General features: G+C 45.4%; 1 protein-coding gene and 1 long non-coding RNA gene across 4 annotated transcripts in view; one reads left to right on the plus strand and one right to left on the minus strand.

Moving 5' to 3' along the window:
• Nucleotides 1–21458, plus strand: part of Flt1 (Fms related receptor tyrosine kinase 1) — a 171701-nt gene that overhangs the window by 76119 nt on the left and 74124 nt on the right. Inside the window, exons 12-15 of one of the 3 annotated variants that reach the window (XM_008768998.4) lie at nt 6745–6853; nt 14461–14769; nt 19346–19492; nt 19583–20636. In XM_008768998.4, coding sequence (XP_008767220.1) covers nt 6745–6853; nt 14461–14769; nt 19346–19492; nt 19583–19728 — 711 coding nt within the window. In that variant the 3' untranslated portion in view covers nt 19729–20636. Of the gene's footprint in view, nt 1–6744; nt 6854–14460; nt 18721–19345; nt 19493–19582; nt 20637–21458 lie in introns of those variants that run through there. The other 2 variants (NM_019306.2, NM_001309381.1) reach the window with 2 other exon arrangements.
• Nucleotides 2041–19771, minus strand: LOC120095883 (uncharacterized). Its single transcript, XR_005491799.2, has 3 exons — nt 19649–19771; nt 3171–3287; nt 2041–2140 (listed from the first exon to the last, which is right to left on the minus strand). It is a non-coding gene; the product is annotated as an uncharacterized LOC120095883 (long non-coding RNA).

The raw sequence follows: 21458 nt of genomic DNA on the forward strand, positions 1-21458 counted from the left end.
TCCGTGTCTAAGCCTTTTTGAAGATGCTAATGTCAGCATCCTTTTTTTGGCATGCCAGTGAGGTTTTCCCCATTTTAAACATGGGCAGCCCAAGTGACACAGCATAAAAGAGTTTTAAAAAAAATTCTAAGCAAAGTCTCTCGAGTCAAAACTCAGCAGTCTCGTGGCTAACTAAGCCAAAACTAAACAATTAATGAGTCCATTCAGGGATAACATTAACAGTCACTAGCTAGGAATTTGGAATGGTTTTTATAGGCACAGCAGTAGCTGGGGTGGTTTGTAGCCTCCCCCTCCCCCACCCCAGTACACAGGAGCTATAAAGTCCTGTGGTGTCCAGCCATTGGTGAAAGACTTTAATGAGTGAGTTAGCCGAGAAGGAGTTCTAGAAAGCTGAATTTTTTGATGTGGGTGGAAATTGTTCACTAATACTAGAGAACCATTTAGAACTGCCACACGAAGCCCTAGTAGATTTCCCAGATGATGTCACTGGTATCAGTTCTTCCTGACCATGCAGGAGAAGAATGTATTCCTAACCCTGGAAGTTTAAAGTGAGAATTAATGGTCTCGATCAAAGCGGGATTTCTACTTTGTTTTTCTTACCACAAAAAAAAAAAAAAAAGGTACAACGAGCAATAAAATTGAATGGGGGTGAAGCTGGTTGAGATTCCTAGTGGTTGTGACCCCCGTGCAGTTAACTAACTCCATAGATAATGCCTGTTGAATAAACAAACAAACAAGCAAACAAAAAAACAACCCAACCAACTCCTGTGAGAGCAGAGAAAAACTTGTCTGAGATTAAAAAAAAAAAAAAAAAAAAAAAAAGCTAAATTTTCCACTCAGGCTGGAAATAAATGCATTGTCTTGTAATTCTGTAGTTGAGCTAAAGATTTCCGAGATGAACTCCTGTGCACAGTCGGCCTTTGTACCGCCCAAGTTCGGGAGCCGCAGGGTCAAACTCCTCCTTCCAACCGAGGGCAAAGATAGGGTCCACATCTCTCGGCTCCTCCGAAGAAAGAAGAAACGGCGCTAGTGGTGTTTATCCTACCTAACTTCCTGTGGCAAACAGGAAATAACCTGGAGGAAGTTCCTCTGCACATAGGCCTGTGATAAATTGACGACTACGTAGATAGCAGTGAGCCCCCAATGGTCTCGGACACGCGCAATGACGGTGTCTGTTCAAGATCATTTGTGTTACAAAACTTTTAATTTTCCCCATAAGGTAAGGGAAAATATAGACAGCTGACAGATCCTTTAGGCAGCCCGAATACTAGATATAAATTGTTGGTTTCTTGTTCTGAATTTAGAACTTTCTGCGTTTAGTTTTAGCATTATATATATATATATATATATATATATATATATATATATATACATATATATATATTTTTTTTTGGGTGGTTGGGGAGAAAGAGACATCCATCCTTCACTGAGAGCTACAAGCACAGTTCTGCAGCGTCCTCTACAATGTAGACTCTTGCTTCTTGGGCGTACTGTGACTTTAATACACTAAAGTCCCACAGAAATGACTCATTCAGTCACACGTTGCTCCTCTGTGGATAGGTATGGGTGTGGGAGCTCTCACACCAGGAAGTCATGGCCGTTTCAGGGGTTCCAGGGGCTTTTCTTTGTTGTTGTGCCTTAGGTCAGTGAAGGGGAATAGAGGAAAATACAATTCCAAAACTCCATTTCCTCCTTGGCCCACTTTTGCGAGATGTGAGCCATTTTCTGGAGTGGCTAAAAACAAACGTTGAATTTTTGTGTTGTTCACGACAGACCCGGGAGGGGGACGGGAGGGGGGGGGCGGGTGGTGGTTTATGGGACCAGAGTGAGAAGTACATAGAATCCTGGGCTGATTTTGTAAGGCTGGAGAGCGGTGACTGCCTCACTGCGGCAGCGACATTTCCCTGAACTTGTTTGAGGGTACAGGAGGAAATATGTAAATTGCCTGAGACAATCCCATGACGTAAACGGTCGTCCTAATTACAGAACTATGGCTTGTGGTCCAGTTCCCACACTGCCCCTGGCTTCCCCTCATTCTCACCTTCTGTTTTCCCATCACGTGGTTGTTGCGCGCCACCGCTGGGATCATGTCAGCTCTTCCTTGGCCTTTATACACCTTCTTCTATTTCTCCCCGAAAGGCTTAGAAGAAAGCAGTGTTAGAAACATCCCAAGATTAAAATCTCCATTCCATAAATAGGTTAAAAAAAAACTTGTTCCGGAAATTAAGCGAATGACGTATTACCTCTCTTCAGTCTATTCCATGAGGCTGAAGCGACATTGTAGACAGGAATTACCAAGGCTTAGCAAACGGGAAGGAAGGAAAATTAAGAAATCCAAGCAGCTAATTACAGTAGCTAATGACAGGTTTTTCTTTAGTTGGTTTGTTGTTTTTGTTTGTTTACTTGTTTTGTTTGGTGGCTTGAGGGCTTTCTGTTTTTCAAGACAGGGTTTCTCTGTGTAGCCCTGGCTGTCCCGGAACTCACCCTGTAGACCAGGCTGGCCTCAAACTCAGGTATCCTCCTACCTCTGCCTCCCGAGTGCTGGGAGCAAAGGCGTGTACCACCATGTCTGGCCTCTGGTGGTCTTGATGAGCATCCCTGGGTCATAGTAAGGACCCCTTAACAAGCACTGGTCCTTTAAGAATGCAGTTAGACTGGACTGAAAACCTCACTGAGAAGTCACCTATCCCAAACTAACCCGTCAACAGGAAGGCTTGTATCTTTTTTGATGTTGTGATTTGCTGTATTCCTCCTCTGTGGAAGGCCACTGTGGATTTTTTTTAAAGATTTATTTATTTATTCTATATAAGTACACTGTAGCTGTCTTCAGACACATCAGAAGAGGGCATCAGATTGCATTACAGATGGTTGTGAGCCACCATGTGGTTGCTGGGAATTGAACTCAGGACCTCTGGAAGAGTAGTCAGTGCTCTTAACCGCTGAGTCATCCCTCCAGCCCCCACTGTGGATTTTAAGTTGGAGTGAGGTTGGTTTTTTTTTTTTTTTTTTTTTTTTTGGTTCTTTTTTTTCCGGAGCTGGGGACCGAACCCAGGGCCTTGCGCTTCCTAGGCAAGTGCACTACCACTGAGCTAAATCCCCAACCCCTGGAGTGAGGTTGTTATCCCTTCTCCTGTGACTGAGAGAATGTGGATGCCCTTGTGGTAGTTTACCTTCATGCTTCTGCCTCTGTTGTGCTGGCCCTCCGTTCTCTTCATTTGTAGAAAATGCAAACTAATGATAGAACTAATTCGAGCAGACAGTCTCGAGAGAGATCCTTCCGGTGAGTCCTACAAAAGAAATGATTACAGCTCCAAATATCTGTGACATCTCAAATCTTCGGCCGTTTCTCTTCCAAAACATAACGGGGATAATTTGGTACTCTGTTCTGCTTTTCTTTTTCATTCTCCTCTTTGTGGTGGACATCGAGGATCAGATTGGCCCCTTTAAGACAAGACACTCACGCCTCCTCACTTACTGTCCCATGAGAAAATGCCTCCCAATACAACCCAGGGATGCTGAGCTTGCTTGAGCTCCTATCTCTGACCTGACCTGACTTAATGCTTGTGTGAGCTCTCGAGTTCTACACATCAGGATAGATGCTCTACCCAGGAATGTCTGTGGTCTCTGGAGTCTTAGGGTTCCTCCCTTAACCCCTAGAGACCTTGGTCGCCTTATTTAATGCCCCCCCATCTCACGGGGCTGAGATAATGCTGTCCGTGTTTCCTTCAAGGGCAACATGAAGGTCCTACCACAAAGAAATAACAAACACTCCACCTACCTCATTTCTACACCGACGGAAGCCATAGTGAGTTCAATTCTGGAGGAGGCCTGCCTGTGCATAGGTGTCTTGTATTGGAAGGCATTACTTAGGCAAAGAAAAAAATTGATTTATATTTCTTTCTTCACTGTATGACATGGATTTGTATCCCCTCTGGGCATCTCAGCTTTGGTCTCAGATGACACCAAGAGTCTGACATAGTTCACTAAGACTAAAGCTGCTACAACCATTCCAGACAGCCTGGTCAGTCTAATGTATTCATTTACTTCATGCGTATGAGTGTTCTGCATGTATGTATGTCTGCGTGCCATGTGCATGCCTGGTGTCCATGGAGGTCAGAGAGGGGGTCAGCTCTCCTGAACCTGAAGTTACAGATCATTGTGAGCCACCGTGTGGGTACTGGGAGTCAAACCCTGATCTCTGTCATATGCACACACCACTGCGTCATCTCTCCAGCCCACTGTGTGCAGGTCTCCAACACGGCAAATGTACACGTATGCAGGCTGGCTTCGCCTTGCCACAAACCCCAGTCCTCCTCAGTTGCTCTGAGTTTTGCCCAAGCAAAGCAATTTTAACAACCATATAAACGGTGACTGTCTGAAATGTTAAATGGCCTCACACCAACAGAAAGGGGGTTTCTGTTTATGTAATGTAAGCAGACATAGCTAACTAAACCATAGATCCAAATTGGACAACAACACATCCAAGAATCTAAGTCTGTGTGGGTCCTTGAGGATCAACCGTAAGGACTTACTCCATAAGGAACTTGGGCTTCGTGTAACTGCAAACAGGAAGTCCTCAGCTCAGACATTCATTTCGGATCTTCTCGGGAAGAGCTTTGACAGGCTGGAGCCCAAACTCCCCAGACAACACAGTGGGTCACAATGGACTTGATTATCTCTCTGTCCTTCCAGCTACCACCAGCCAGTGGCTCCCCTCATCCTGTCCCCAACAGACTTGTCTTACCACAATTTTCTACATCCTCCATGGCTCTTGTTGGTCTGTAGAATGATTGTAGAATGATTGAGAGAAGGTGGCTATCAGAACTCGTATGTTCCCACTCTTCATTAAAATTAACAGTCGAAATAGAGAGAGAGCTGAAGTTTCAGACTCTTCTACATCTGGCTACCCCCCCTACCCCACCCACCTGAAACTCCCCCATCCCCACCCTCATCCCCATCCCCACCTCCGCCCCCACAGAAGAGATAGCATATGTTGGAACCTTAAGCAGGGAATAAGCCAAACACATTTAAAAGTCACTGGCCATGGGGACTGCCATGCTCCCCTGTTGTGACAGTGACTTCACGGCCACATGATGAACGGCCGCTAAACGGAATGAGAACAGCCACATAGCCCAGCCCTCTGTGTTATCTAGAAGTTCGATAACACACGGAGGATGTAAGAGTGGATGGGAGTGAGCAGAGACCTCCAACAACTAAGAAACCATTTGGGGGTAGGGGAATGAAGACGGGGGTTTGCTGCCTAAAATCACTGAGTAGGCCATCAGTCTTTCTTTCAGATTTATTTGTATGTGTGTGTATGTGTTGTGAGCGTTCTGCCTGCGTGTTATGTGCACTACCTATGTGCCGGCGCTCACAGAGGCCAGAAGAGGGCTTCGGATCCTCTGAAACTGTTGTTACAGATGGCTGTGAGCCTCCACGTGGGTGCTGGGAACTTAACCCAGGTCCTCTTGCAAGAGCAGCCAGTGCTCTAACCACTGAGCCATCTCTCCAGCCCTTGTTTTTAGTCAGCTTGGTCTCTAGATTTAAAAACAAAAACAAAAACAAAAACAAAAAAAAAAAAAAAACAGAGATGTCCTGATTTCTTAAGAGGAGTTGAGAGACCACACGTAAAGTGCCTACTTAATATTACTTCACCGCTGAAAATAATGTTCAGACCCCTTCCTCTGTCATTCAGGAAAGTGCCCGACATCCTATGGTATTGTCTTCATCTTAAGCCAGGATACACAACATGAGAACAGCACCCCAGTCTCACAACCCATGGCTAGTTATTTGTGTCCTAGGACATAGACTACGAGCTCTGTGGAACTGGATCAACTTCTGGGCATTTGTTTCTAATTTGAAGTATTAAAAAGGAACTTTAATTCCCTCCCCCCCACCACCACACTCCCCATTCCTGGCACAGTGGCTTTCAATGTAAGACGGCCCAGCAGTGAGCCCATATTTCTAATTTCTTCTTTTAAAGGAAACAATGGAAGTCTTTAAGCTGTCTAAATTTTCACCTTAGGATTCTGGTAGACATTATTTAGTTTGCAAAGTACTTCCAAGTACATATCAACTTGACCACTGTCTGGGTACGGTCGTGCTAAATCACAGCTCTAAAATGTCACCTTATATCTTCATTTGGTACACAAAGAATTAAAGTACTGAGAATACATAATTTATAAACACGCACGCACGCACGCACGCACGCACGCACGCACGCAGCCGCCTTAGCTTCTCAGCTTCCCTTCTGGGGGCTGCTCGCCACATCCCGTGAGCACAAATGAGAAGTAACTGAGTCACCTTCTCTTCTCTCCTTGCTCGATTCCCGTGCCCACCATAGACGCCTCCTGTGACCAGCTGACACCCATGCTCTCAGGTCACCCACACAAGGAAAAGGCCGGGCCTCACCTGTTCCTCTCACAGACGTGGACTGACCACCCTGGGGCTGGGACGTGCAGTCCCACACCTCGACTCAGGTCTGTGATTGTTATGGCAACAGACCGAGATAAGGCCGAACCCCTCGTAGGTCGGATGTCATGGGCTCCGGTCTCCTGAGGACCTGTCTTCCTGTTATTTTTCTATTCGTGCTGGGGCTCCAGAGCAGAGAGCTTGCTGGTGGCTGCCACCCCTGCCGTACCCTCTCCATGAAGGGAACTGCTGAATCACGACAGCCCTCCGAGTTCCTCGGGGCTGTTCCAATAGATCTCTGTCCCCTAGCTGAACTTTGCCTCTCTCTTGCAGACGGTTAGCACATTGGTGGTGGCTGACTCTCGGACCCCTGGAATCTACAGCTGCAAGGCCTTCAATAAAATAGGGACTGTGGAGAGAGACATAAGGTTTTACGTCACAGGTAAGCTGTCCCGACTCTACAGAGCAGCTGGGTGACCTTGATCTCTCTTCAACCCTCTTTGCTTTTAACGCCCTTGGTGATTTTTTTTCCTTTTTTTTTTTTTTTTTTTTTCTTTTAAACATTCCGACTTGTCAAGCTGTGACTACCTCTGTCCCTGCTCTCAGGAATAGAATTCCACAACATCTTTAGCGTCTCTAAAGAGCCACTTCCCGGAATTCTCTCTCAATTGTGTCTGTGTTTCTTTCCCAGACTGGGTTCTAAATTTGGGATCTTATATCCTCACTCTTGGACCTACCCCTCTGTCTGGTACACAGTTCACTTCCAACCCCTATGATATTAGACTCATTTTTTGTTTGTTTGTTTGTTTGTTTGTTTGTTTGTTTTTAGGGTTTAGGAGGGGTTGAGGGTTTTTCATTCGTCTGTTTGTTTTACTTAGAAATCCCTAGTTAAAGTAATTCAGCCCTTTGGAGGACTCAGACTCTCCTGTCAAAATCTGAAAGTGGGTTTTGTTCTTCATAATTAATGAGCATGTAAGAATTTTTAACTTTAAACCCGACGGTCTCTACAAATCTTTAAACCTGCAAGGTACACAAGTGGCACTCCTTGTGTCCCTCCACGGGTTCAGGAAGGAAATAAGTTGCTCAAAGTCTAAAAACAATTGCCTGGCTCCAGGCCTCCCCAGTTTCTGAGGAAACCTGGGCAGCCTGCCAACCCTCTGGAAACTTCGCACTGCACGGAGCAGGCTGCTGACATTGCCTAGAAGTCTCCAGAAAGAAGTAGGCAGCGCAGCCTTCAGGAGACGTTTGAGTTGTCAGACGATGGGAGCCTGCAGCCCGGTGAGCCAAGCCCTAAGAAATCTGAGCCATGGAGACGTCCTGAAGGTCGCTCTCACTGCTCAGACCTGGACGGTGCCCCCTGCATTCTCTGGAGAGGAGAGAACACAGCAAAGCCCCCTAGGCCAAGGACTGACCCCCACCTTCTCACCTTACAAGAGCAGAAGAGAGTGTTCCTTATATCACTCCCAGTAGGAAAGACCTTTGAAGGGGAAGGATTCTCACAAAGATTTCACTAAGATTAGTCTTCGAGTAGATCCAGGCACTTTGGACTAATTCGGTGGCCATGGACCCTTTGGGGAGGTCAATCTGCCCTTTCACAGGGGTTGTCTAAGACCATCAGTCCCTTAGGAAGAAGGTCAGGGCCCGTATCCACTTGTGCATGTCCTAGAATCCATGTGATATTTGAATTGGCCCCATGGTCCCACCATTGTCCAACAGAACCCACACGTACCTTAAACATTTCTGAGGGCCGGAAAGATGGCCCAGTGGTTAAGACATCCAGTGGCTTACAACTCCCTGTAACTCCAGCTTCAGGTAATCTAGTGCCCCCTTTCCTGCTTCCATGGGCACTGACACACACATGTACATACATGTATGCACTCAGACTCATACACATAAAATAAAAAGTAGTCATTAAAATGTTTTCTAGGGTTGGGGATTTAGCTCAGTGGTAGAGCGCTTGCCTAGGAAGCGCAAGGCCCTGGGTTCGGTCCCCAGCTCCGAAAAAAGAACCAAAAAAAAAAAAAAAAAAAGTAAGGATAAAATGTTTTCTAATGCTCATGTATTTTTAGAGTACTATTTTACAGGCTAGGCATTGGTGGTGAGTGCCTTTAATCCCAGCACTTGGGAGACAGGGGCAGGCAGGATATATCAGTCTTAGGCTAGCCTGATCTACAGAGGGAGTTCCGGGACAGCCAGGGCTAAAATGAGAAACCCTATCTTAAAAAAACAAACAAACGGGGCTGGGGATTTAGCTCAGTGGTAGAGCGCTTACCTAGGAAGCGCAAGGCCCTGGGTTCGGTCCCCAGCTCCGAAAAAAAAGAACCAAAAAAACAAACAAACAAACAAACAACAACAAAAATCGTTTTAAGCCAGTATATCTAAAATACTGTATTATATTTTTAATATGTAGTCAACATTTAGGGGTTATTTCTTGGTGATTGAACTCCAGACCTCATGTAGATGTTTTATCACTGGCTATGCCCACAGCTCTGTATCCAATAGAGAAATAACACACACACACACACACACACACACACACACACACACACACCATTGCCTTGCTCAAATTTTAATCAATTTAAAATAAATGATTTTGGGGGGGGGGGTTGGGGATTTAGCTCAGTGGTAGAACGCTTGCCTAGCAAGCGCAAGGCCCTGGGTTCGGTTCCCAGCTCCAAAAAATAAAAATAAAATAAAATAAATGAAATAAAATTGAGGCCTTCAGTCACACAGACCACTGATCGATACTCTGAAGCTGTGCGCAGCTCTGAACGTCTGAGAGGGAGAGAGAACTGGAGGGCACTGAGCTGTGGGAGAGCGTGAACAGATACAGAAAAGAGGCTGGGCTTCCCCTAAGTGCTCACAGCTAAAAGAGCACCAACAGGGTCCCACAAGCCACTGACTCACCCAAAACCATCCCACAAACCTTTACCATGTTCTGACTTCTTGTGCCCAACTGTACCTACATCAGGACCTCAAGGCTGGGCTAGGCTTAGAGTCCTGGGGCCTTTCAGGGCTGCTGTTGGAGAGCATGCCGTGCCTCTCACTCCATCCCCGTGAGTGGGAGCCATGCCCACATCTGCTCCAGGACCCTCCCCACCGCTGCTCTTCAGAGTCTTTCCTTAAGCCACTTCTTGTGCGCTGACTTGGTGGTAAGCACATTGATGATTAGCTGACTAGGGATGCCAGTCCTCTGGCAGAGGAAGGGAAGTCTAGCGGCAGACTTAGGAGCCATCTGTCTTTTCTGGGAATTTTGGGCATTATCTAGAGCAGAGGGACACAGGTTCAGGACGGGCACACACCGTTGGCCCATAGATGTTTCACAGTCTAAGAGTCCAACTAAAGAGACTGTCTAAAGGTTCAGGGCAGGGTCCTTCTGGCCTGGGTCCGCGTGTGCTCTGGGAGAAGACGTGCTGAATTCAGGGAAGGAAATGCCTACTGGAAGCTCGAAGCGCTCCTCAAAACACATGGAAACTTTAATCTTAACACCTAAAGGCGGTTTACCATCTAACCTGTAATTTCAGCTCTGCCCTCTCCCCACGGCTCTCTGCTGCCAGCACTGGAGAGTTTAAACTTAGACTGAATCGCTTGTAATCGCTATTGGCTTTTAGCTAATTAGTATACTTTTTCATATCGGAATTTTGCTCCAAATTTTTTTATTTTGTTTGTATTCATTTAAGAAAGAATCTGATGGGGCTGGGGATTTAGCTCAGTGGTAGAGCGCTTGCCTAGGAAGCGCAAGGCCCTGGGTTCAGTCCCCAGCTCCGAAAAAAAGAACAAAAAAGAACAAAAAAAAAAAAAGAAAGAAAGAAAGAATCTGATGATATATCCTTGGTTGTCCAGGAACTCATTTATAAACTAGGCTGGCCTTGAACTTATACAAGGCCACCTGCCTCTCCCTCCCAAGTGCTGGGATTAAAGCCCCACCACACCCAGCCCAGGATTTATTCTTAGGACATACAGGTACTTTTAGGAACCTTTATATGTCTATTTTCTAGGGAAAACAAGACTAGATAGACAGATAGATAAGACAGATAGATGATAGATAGATAGATAGATAGATAGATAGATAGATAGATAGATAGATAGATAGAGGTATAAATAGCTTTTGTATATATAGTATATGTAATAGGATATAAGAAGATATATATATATATACCGTGTCTGTGTGTATATGCATGTGTGCATGAGTGCATGCGTGTGCTGCTTATACTTGACCCAGAGTAACACTTTAGTTTTCCGTATTTATTTATGTTATATCGTGTTTATGAGTGTTTCGCCGATATGCATGTGCGTGTGCTACATGCATGCCTAGTGTCCCCAAAGGCCAGGAGAGGACTTTGGATGCCCTAAGCTGGAGTTACAGGTGCTTGTGAGCCATGTGGTGGGTTCTGGAAACCAAACCTGAGTCCTCAGCAATGGCAGCCAGTGTCCTAACCACTGAGCCATTTGTCCAGCCCCTCTCCAACCCGGTAATACTTCAAAAGCTGCCCTATAGGACTAGGCAGAGCATGTAGCTAAGTGGTAGACACCCGCCCCCCCACCCCCAGTATCGTGTAGGAGACACTTGAGTTAAATCCCCGGGATCCCTCTACCCTCTAAAGTGGCTGTCCGAACTTTGAATTCTGTAAAGACCTATTTGATGCTTTATTGCTTCTCAAAACACCATAATTTCCTTTTCTTAGTGGAGAGAAGCAGCTAGCTATGGCCATAGGCATCCTTGTTCCTTGACAGCATCTCCGTCTATTTCTGGTGCTCCCTTGTCGCTGATACCTGTGAACTAAGTAAAGATCTCTAGTAACCATTCCCATGCTCTCAGGGACTATCCTGCCCGTGTTCTGCAGAAGTAAATGTTTAGTGTTCGAGATAAGATTGCTAACCCTTTTCAGTCTATTTGGGGCCACCCCAGTCAGGTGGAAATGCCTGCCCCACAGGTGGCAGGTTTCCTACATGGGCATGCTCTCCCCACAGGAGATTGGCCTTGTCTCCCGAGAGAGGCTGGCTTCTCTCATGGACCCCATAGGAGACTGGTGAGCCTCATCCTATATGAGATGAGTGTTACGTAGTGAGGACGAGATGGCTGAGATGGAGAGCAACTCATATTTTATACGCATCAGAGTTTTGCCTATATGTATGTGTGTTCGAGGGTGTTGGATCCCCTGGAACTGGAGTTAAAGACGGTTGTGAGTGTGCACTGGGAACTGAATGCTGGGTCCTCTAGAAGAGCAGCCGGTGCTATTAACCACCAAGCCACCTCTCCAGTCCCCTGGAGAGCAACTCAATTCTTAGGTCCATTTTTACCCTCAGGGTTTCAGGGGGGAAAGTATTAAGGAGAAAATCCCTCAGGGTTTATTAAATCATTAAAGATATTTTCTTGTCTACTGTCTTCTATGGATCAAAAGAAAAGACTGAAGGGGGTTATACTGAGAAACAGACGGTCTGATGGCTTCAGAAACTATGTCCACTCCAGGAATAGGCTAGCAGGATGGACCTGTTTTGTTTGTTTGTTTCTTGGGTTTTTTTTTTCTCTTCTCCAGATGCTGTGTGTGTGTGTGTGTGTGTGTGTGTGTGTGTGTGTGTATGTGTGTGTGGTGTGTGTGTGTGGTGTGGTGTGTGTGTGTGTGTGGTGTGTGTGTGTGGTGTGTGTGGTGTGTGTGTGGTGTGTGTGTGTGTGTGGTGTGTGTATGTGTGTGGTGTGTGTGGTGTGGTGTGTGTGTGGTGTGTGTGTGTGTGTGTGTGGTGTGTGTGTGTGTGTGGTGTGTGTGTGGTGTGGTGTGTGTGTGTGGGGTGTGTGTGTGTGTTGTGTGTGTGTGTTGTGTGTGTTGTGTGTGTGTTGTATGTGTGGGTGTGTGGTGTGTGTGTGGTGTGTGGTGTGTGTGTGGTGTGGTGTGTGTGTGTGTGTGTGTGTGTGGTGTGTGTGTGTGTGTGGTGTGTGTGTGTGTGGTGTGTGTGTGTGTGTGGTGTGTGTGTGTGTGGTGTGTGTGTGTGTGGTGTGTGTGTGTGTGTGTGTGTGTGTTCCCCGCTGTGACTGTGGTTGTGTGAGCTATCACTACGAGATAAACTGGAAGATGAAACCTCGCCTCTTTCATTTCCCAATGTCACTAAATGCGTTTTATTTTGAGATTCCTGGGGGTGCTTGGCAAAGAAAAACAAAATCTTCCATCAGGAAACCTGTGAGCTATTTCCACAGGAAGTTTTAAATCACCAAAGTAAATAGAGACTCCGCTCTTGACCTCAGCAGCGTGACTGAGGTCCCTGGGTGCCAACCTCCAGGATGAGAGCGGATGGATGGAGCGGGGCTCTGGCCAGTAAGGACGGCCTGCCAGTAGCCCGCGTGCAAACGGTCCTCCGTTCCCGTCTCGTCTGTGTGGGTGGCGATAACAGATGTCTTACTCTCACCTGGAAGATGTCCAAAATGTTCAAAGACGCTGCAGGAGAGTAGCTGCTTCAGACACCTCACTGCTAGGTTAGCCACGACCGACTGGAAGGGGAGCTGCCGTGTCTGTGCTCCCAACCGGCCCCTTTTAATTTTCCTCTGAGAGTGTCTCCTTGCTCCCCATGCACCCCGCTTCATGGGCTGCCGTAACCCCCTGCTTCCAGGTTTCACATGAATGCTTTGGCATTTCTTCAGACGATACACTTTATAATGCAGCCAAAGCCAGAGAAATCAGAAAAACAAGCAAAGCGAGACCTAGGGAAGCGCTGATACGATGTCTAATTTTGGTCTATTGTCCCCTTTAAGGTTTAAAGGTCTCTTTATAGCTTTGTGTACGGAGGATAATAATAACAACAGACAACAGCGCTTTTCATCTTCAAAGCTCTTTGTAAAATGTTGGCCCAAATTCTTTGCGCAAATATAGATACATCACCAGTAATGGGCCATGGGAAGGTATTGAGAAGAAGTCAGTTCCACGACCAGTGGCTGTGGTTTTTAAAACCCTCCAATGAATGCTCCAGAATGTCACTGAGGAGTTTGTAGTCCTAAATTCAAAAGATGGTTCTAGAAGAACTACTGAAAGATGGGGTGCACAGGCCGGTATGGAATCAGGGGGCACTTAAGCGATGTAGAGAAAGGATGGGAATTGACCCCAAACAGAACGGCTTTTCTTATTTAATTTCTTATTGTTTTTTGAGAATATCTCAAGTAGCCTAGGACCTCTTCCTATATAACTAAAGATGACCTTGAACTCCTGATCTACCTTTACCTCCCAAGGGCTTGCTTCACCACACATTTTTTTTTCCTTTAGACTTCCCCTTCCTTTATAGTGCTGGGCATTGAAGCCGGGAGAGCTCATGCATACTAAACAAATCCTCTGCCTCCGAGATGTGCACCCAGCCCTAAATTTGACTTTTAAAACCAGTGACCAATTTCGGGATCTGGAAATGGGTCCAGGTTTACCTACATTTTTGAAAGCAATCCTTCTCTCCTCCTGTGTCCGTGTATAACCATCCCCACTGGAGGAACCTGAGTGGGTAAATAACCGATTGTGGTGTGGCCCACTGGCCGACCGAAGGGGCTGGAGCTCTGCTCATAAGTAGTAGGGAGGAGGCCACTGTGAAGCGAGGGAGGACTGGCTCGGACGAGCTTTCCCAAGCTCACCCCTAAGGAACTGTTCAGAACTCGCTCCCGTGTACACAGACTTTGGGTTTTTAGTACAAACTGCTCCTAAGTCATTTTATTATTGTACACTCCTTGAATGTCAGCTTACCAGTAAGAGGACTGGACGTGCTAAAGAAATGAGGGACGAGGGCTTATCCCAAGTCAGGAAAGCCAGTTCGTCATGAAGAGCAACTGGGGCAAACAAGGAAAAGTTACCTTCCCCAAACCTGCCCTGGTTTTGTGTTTCCTGTGTCACTTGGGATGGGCTCAACTCCACAGGCCCTTCCTGCTTTGTTTGAGCACTTCCCCTAACACAGAAAGACAGGATACTTGTCCCCGCTGATGCTCATGCTGAGAGGAGCCGAGTGGGAACACATAGTTCGCACCATGTCTGAATATCTCGTTGGGAGACACTGGTCTGAAGTTAGTTCTTCATTGTTCTTTTCCAGATGTGCCAAACGGCTTTCACGTTTCCTTGGAAAAGATACCAACCGAAGGAGAGGACCTGAAACTGTCCTGTGTGGTCAGTAAATTCCTGTACAGAGACATTACCTGGATCCTGCTACGGACAGTTAACAACAGGACCATGCACCATAGCATCAGTAAGCAAAAAATGGCCACCACTCAGGACTACTCCATCACTCTGAACCTTGTCATCAAGAATGTGTCTCTGGAAGACTCGGGCACCTATGCCTGCAGAGCCAGGAACATATACACAGGGGAAGAGATCCTTCGGAAGACAGAAGTTCTCGTTAGAGGTGAGCACTGCAGCAAAAAGGCTATTTTCTCTCGGATCTCCGAATTTAAAAGCAGGAGGAGTGGTTGTGCCACACAAAGTAATGTCAAACATTAAAGGACTCGTTGAAAAGTAACGGTTGTCTCTTATCATCTTGGTTTATTGTTACTGTTGCTAACTTTCAGGCCCAGAGGAGACACTCTGCCCAAAGTGAGATTGGACATGATAGCATAATAAGAAACCCCAGTGCCTGCTGGCTGGGGTGCTCTCCGGGCCACCCGGTGTGTGTTTGGATTTGAAGATCCCTGTACTCTGCCTTCTCTTGTGTGTTTGCTCTTCTGTCTTCTGCCTGATAGCAGCAACCTGGGACTCAGCCTTTCTTCCACTCTGATGCCAACCTCTTTTGATACATATATAATATATATAAATATATTTTATTTTTTAAGTTGTGAAGCTGGAAAAAACTGAATAATTTAAACAAACGCTGGTCTCTGCCAAAGATGGACATGAATAAGTTAATTTTTCAGCACAGGATGAGTACAGTTGAATTTGAGTCCTTTGTCGAGTGTCCGCCTGGTTTTATTTTTTAACTATTTTCATTTTGCTCTTGATTTGTAAATAGTTCCTGGATAACAAGTTATAGTGCTTATTTATTTGAAAGTTGTTCTTTTTTTTTTTTACATGAAGTATATTGATCTTAAACTGGGGAGGGGGGTGTTCTAAGATGGGTCCTGGGGACACAAGATGTTGATGTAATTCTGAGAGTAAAGCTTCATCACAATGTGAATTATGAAGGTCCCTCAGGTCTGCTCCACCCTCCTCTATCCATCCCAGGTAATCACATGGGTTTCCTGCTACCATTAAATAATGTTCCTCATTGTCCTTGACTGGACTGACAGGCCCTGACTGCAGGCAAAAGTGTAGCAAGCCTTCATTCAAAATACTCATGGCCACTGGGCACTGTTTTAAAGCCCTTCACCAAGCTTTGGTGACATCCAAAGTCCACAATCCAGGGATCCAGGCTATAAAGACTATTGTGAATGGAGATTTAACGCAATCTTCTTAACGTCAATTGAAAAAATTTACCCATTAAAAAAGGTAAAAGGCCGCCCACTCTATATGCAAATGTTAATGGGACGTTTGTGAGGATTAAGAAATTGCAAAAGTTAAGAAATTACCGAAACCACAGCATTAAAACTATTTAAATGCGTGCCTTTATAAAAATAAAGAAAAAATCAAGAGTAATTACATTTTAAATTTGCATTTGAAGGAAAGGTACTTTTAATATGCATTGTTGTTCTGTTTGCAAGTTTGGTTTCCACGACTAATTGATCTTTGTACGTGAACCACAGGGCTGGGGGAAGCCAGCAGTAATGACCAAAAGAGCCAGGCTGAGAAACGTGGGGCTGGGTAGTTCTGTAGGCGGTGACAATATGGCTGCCCTCAAGCTTGGGAATTCACCAGCCTGTTTCTTCCTTAAGTTCACAGGCTGCGCTGTGGGAATTGCTTTTGTCAAGTGTAAAGAGTAAACAATAGCATTTCCCCCAAATGCCAGTTGTACAGAACCCCAAATGCTGTGAAAACAATCAGTAGCCTGGAAGTTGTCAGTGCAGAGGAAAGAATAATCAATTGTTGTCCTGAAGTTTTACCTATGGCTCTTTGGCCTGGCCTCTTTGTTCATTCTGAGGCAATGCCTTCCTTCGGGAAACAATACCTCAGCACCATTAGGAACTTTCAGGGGGCTCAGTTCAGTTTGTCAGAAAGCTATTTTAAAAAAAAAGAAGAAAGAAAGAAAGAAAGGAAGAGAGAGAGAGAGAGAATGAAGGGTTAAGGGAGCCTTCTCAGGAAAAAAGAAATACAAAACAAAAACAAACATCTAAACTGAGCATGCGCATGCAAAGTCTAATTCCTTCCCTGTGAGAAGGGGAAGGTGTGTGTTCCAAGAATTCCAGTCATTGTTGTATTCCCAATCCTTCCAAAATATTCTTTCAAAAGGAAAGAAAGAAAGAAAGAAAGAAAGAAAGAAAGAAAGAAAGAAAGAAAGAGACTATTGTATAGATTCTTTTTTTTTTTTTTTTGAATCCTTCTTTGGGGTGTGAAGAGAGAGATGGGGGTGGAGGGAAGCATTTATGAGGCTGGCTCCTCAGCTCCTTCCAAAAGACCAAAACAAAACCCCCTACATCTGTAGAGACCTGGAAACCACACCAGCAAACCCTGGGGTCATACCTAAAAGAGCCCCTTGTGGGTGCCTGTCTCTGGCTGCTGATGACCTGCAAGAATATTGTGTTAATTCAGATCATCCTAGTAGCACGGGTCAGCCCCGCTGTGTTAACTGTGGGTTTCTAGCCTGCCAACTATGTACGGATGCTGCACGCTTTTGCTCCCGGAAATGTCAAACTACATTGTTACAACGTAGGTAGATTTAACAAAGTAGGACTCTTAGGTCCAGCACTCTGGTAGACTGTAGCCAACAGACGAGACACTTAGCATATAAAAAACATTTTTTTTCTGAATAATTCCTAATACTGTCTGCTTTGGAGGGTGTATGAACCTTGTTTTTAAACGAGGAGTTCTGTGTGTTTTGCAGCTTTATATGCTGCTTGTATGAAGTCCGTGTCCCTACCTACAACCAGCCCCTTTGGGTGTTCTTTGCAACATTTTTGTTAAAACAAACCATCCTCTTCTAAATAGACCTGTCAGGGGAACTGGAAACCTGTTTGTACAGATGATATCATAAACTGTAGCTATGAAAATAATTTGTGTTTTATAGGGCCTGGATCCAAAAGTCTTTTAAGGCCTCCGAGCAATGATACATTGTTCTTTCAGTTGAAACACTGGTAAATAGTAGAATATGCTAAAGGGAGCTAGGAAGTCAAGGCACTGGGTCTGACTTTTAAGTACAATCTGTGAGTCAGCTGGGCACTGTTGGATGTTTATTAGCCGTGTGTCCTTTCTTATCTTGTCATATCTCACTGATGCTTTGTAAAGATGCCAACATTGTACTGGGCGTGCATGCACAAGTCATTATAGATTGAAAGTTCTCTACGGGCTGCAATTCCAATTAAGGAAAGTTGTTTGACAGATCGGGTCTAGCGCACGTGGACAGAGGCAATCGTGAGAGCATTCTCGTGCAGCCTGCCCTAGAAGAAGGTATTTCATCAACCAGCACTTCCTTCAACGTGTGCCTCCAGATGTCATTCCGTGTAAAACAAGACTAATGATAAGCTATGGAAAACAAAACCCTTGAGAGGTCTCCTCACCCGTAGTAACCCTGCCGGGTTACTGCTACTATCTCACCCGTGTTCTGTGATAACTCATCTCAACCCGGGATGTCAAAATGGCCTTAACAAATGCTGACCCTGAGAGTTTTCCTGCAGGAATTTAAAGAGAGAGAGGTGTGGGGCCCGCAGCGGACTCCTCCGGGGGACGCGGAATCCAGGTCAGATCATCACCTGTAGGGTGACCATACCTAAGCTGCCCTCTCCCCGTGCTAATGTCCTAAGATGAGGAACCAAATCTAGTCAGAGAAAGCTCAGACAAGGGTGCAGAATATGTAAGTGATACCCTTGGGATGTCGGTCCTAGGATTTGCAGCCGACATGGGGAAAAGTGGACTCTGGGGAGGGGTGCGGGGGAGAGACCGTAGGAGACCTTTCTGTCCTTTTCCCTTGGGCTCGAGGCCCTGATCCAATCCCCACGCCCTCACTAGAATGTATCCACGTCAGCAGGACTGAATAACTACTTCATTAAACAAACACTGTACTCATTGGGGCCCTGGGGGTACTGCCATTCCTGTGTGGTATTTTAATATTATAATGTATTGCATCTTTAATGTATTAAATTCATTTTTTTTGTTGTACTATACCGGTTGGCATTTTATTAAAATAAATTGTATTGTACCATATTTGTATGTTTTAAGAGAAAATAATATAAAATACAATACTTGTGCTATTATATAGCGCAAAACCTACAAACTCGTGCCTCTGCCTCTTGAATGGACTTTTTTGCTGCTTGCATTTGGGAAGGGAGGGGAGGGAGGGGAGTGACCAATAAAGCATTGGATAATTTCAGAATTTTCCTGTTCGGTCTGCTGCCTCGAAGTGTAGACAATGGAGTCACACAGCCCAGTCCATGAAACTCAGTACAAACACAGGAGCCATCAGCCATCGGGCTCAGTCCAGAAAACAAACATAAAATGTAAGATGACATTGGCCTATCACACACGTGTCGTAGGAATGTAAAAAAAAAAAATACAGACATATCTACACACGCGACCATGTGTTTCATGTTTAGCTCCTGAAATATGTGAAATATTTGAGTTTTAGAAAAGCCTTATTGACGAAGAAAGTGAGTTGGTATCTTAGTATCTAAAAATGTCAAGACCAACCCAGTCCTTTATTTACCCACATCTCAGCACGTGACAATCGGTTATCACAGTTTCTTAAGGGAAGCATTAATTTTAATCAGTGAAAAGAAAAAGCGACAAGCACGTCTTGAAGCCTTACGGTCGGTCGGTCACCTTGGGTGGGCTCTGTCTCTATTAAGATGTCCAACTGATTAGACGATACAAATGACCACGCCCCCTCTCTTTTTCACTAGATTTGGAAGCGCCACTCCTGCTTCAAAACCTCAGTGACCACGAGGTGTCCATCAGTGGCTCCACGACCTTAGACTGTCAAGCTAGAGGTGTCCCTGCGCCTCAGATCACTTGGTTCAAAAACAACCACAAAATACAACAAGAACCGGGTAAGAGTCTCCCTTGCTCCTCCTAATCCTTCCGGTTCGCCATTCCCCCTCCCTCATCCTCCCGCTTCACCACACCCCTTCTCCTCCCAGGCTTCCTATCGTCCGCTCTCCAACATCTAGAATCTTCCGCTTACCATGCTTGCAGACCACACTCACCTCAGCTTTCAAGAAGGAGTAACACTAGGAAGGGTCCTCACAGCCTCCGTCTGTCCCGAGTGCCTTCCACAGCTCAGTGAGAAAGAAATGGAAAAGACCAGCCAGGAAGTGGTTCGATTCACCTCTCACCTGGGAGAGGGAGGAAGGAAAGACTATTGGCTGGAGGGGTTTCATAGGGTTTTTTGTTAATTTTTAAACTTTATGGGTTTGAGTGTTTCATCTGCCTGTGTATGCCTGCTTACCACTTGAGTGTCTGGTATCCTAGGAGACCGGAAGAGGGTGCTAGCAATCAAACCTGGTGTTCTCTGGAGGAGCAGCCAGTGGATAACCAACCACTGCTCCCTCTCTCTCTCTCTGCAACCACATAGCGTGTACTTTTAAACACGTAGTATATATGAAGCCCAAGGAGGTAGATTTATAATTTTCTTTAAATTATTTATTTATTTTATGAGTACACTGTAGCTGTCTTCAGACCCACCAGAGGAGGGCATCGGATCTTATTATAGATGGTTGCAAGCCACCATGTGGTTGCTGGGAATTGAACTCAAGACCTCTGGAAGAGCAGTCAGTGCTCTTAACCGCTGAGCCATCTCTCCAACCTGATTTATAATTTTTAGAATTCATCTATACCCATTTTAATAATTTGGTGGCCATCATTTTATTATACTGATTGAACAAAACATTTTCTTTGTTTTAGGAGTGTGTGTGTGCCCGTGCGTGCCTGCGTGCATGCATACATGTGGTGGTGGGGGGGCAGGGAGCCTTCTGATGTGAGCTACTGGGAACTGAACTCAGGTCCTCTTGAAGAGCAGCAAGTGCTCTCAACCACTAAGACATCTCTCCAGCCCTATAAGGAACAAACAAAGCGACAACACAAAAAATAAAAACAAACAACAAGAAACCCAACTTTCTAACGTAAACTAACTGGTCTGAGTTATATTCTTTCGAAAATAAAACCAGCTAGACTAAAACCAAAGAACATAGACACTGTCTCCTGCCTGCTTTGTGCTGTGGCTAAGTAAGATTAGGTTTACTGGCATTTTGGGTTGATAAGTCACATTTATAGTAAAGCGTAAAATTGCCCCTTGTCTATCGTGTCCAAGGGCCTGCCTCAATGCCTGTATTACAAATAGGATTGCCACTTATCCACAATGTTTGACAACGTGACAGAGCAGAGTAGTCCTGAAATTGAGTCTTCCACTCAGAACCACCTGTGTGAGTCCAACCTCTGAAGGAGCCAAGCTTTACAATGTTGCCAGTGTCCCAGAGAGGGTTACATTCCACAGCACAAGGCCAGTCTATCACAGCTTCTCTAGAATTAGCACATCTGGCGCAGGAATGCAGCGCACTGGGACTGGCTTCTTGTCATTCCTCGGAAGGCTTCCCTCTTAAACAAAGGAGGCAGCTCGCCCCTGAGTCCTTTTTCCTTAGGAAGGTTTCTACTTCTCTCTTACTGAGGTTATTAAAATTGTTAAAAGGGGGGTTGGGGATTTAGCTCAGTGGTAGAGCGCTTGCCTAGGAAGCGCAAGGCCCTGGGTTCGGTCCCCAGCTCCGAAAAAAAGAACCAAAAAAAAAAAAAAATGTTAAAAGGACAATTACTTGGTGTGTGTGTGTGTGTGTGTGTGACATAAAATTTCTTCTATTCTCACACTGCATTATTATTTTTAAAGGTTTATTCCTGATTGGGTGTGTAGGTATATAGGTATGTGCGCACGTGTGCAGGTGCCTGAGAAGGCCAGAGGCATCGGGCTCTTCTGGAGATGGAGGTGACAGGCAGTGTTAGCCACTGCCATGGGTGCTGGGAACCGAA

Source organism: Rattus norvegicus, chromosome 12 (assembly GCF_036323735.1).
Source record: "Rattus norvegicus strain BN/NHsdMcwi chromosome 12, GRCr8, whole genome shotgun sequence".
In the NCBI taxonomy this organism is placed as follows: Eukaryota; Metazoa; Chordata; class Mammalia; order Rodentia; family Muridae; genus Rattus; species Rattus norvegicus.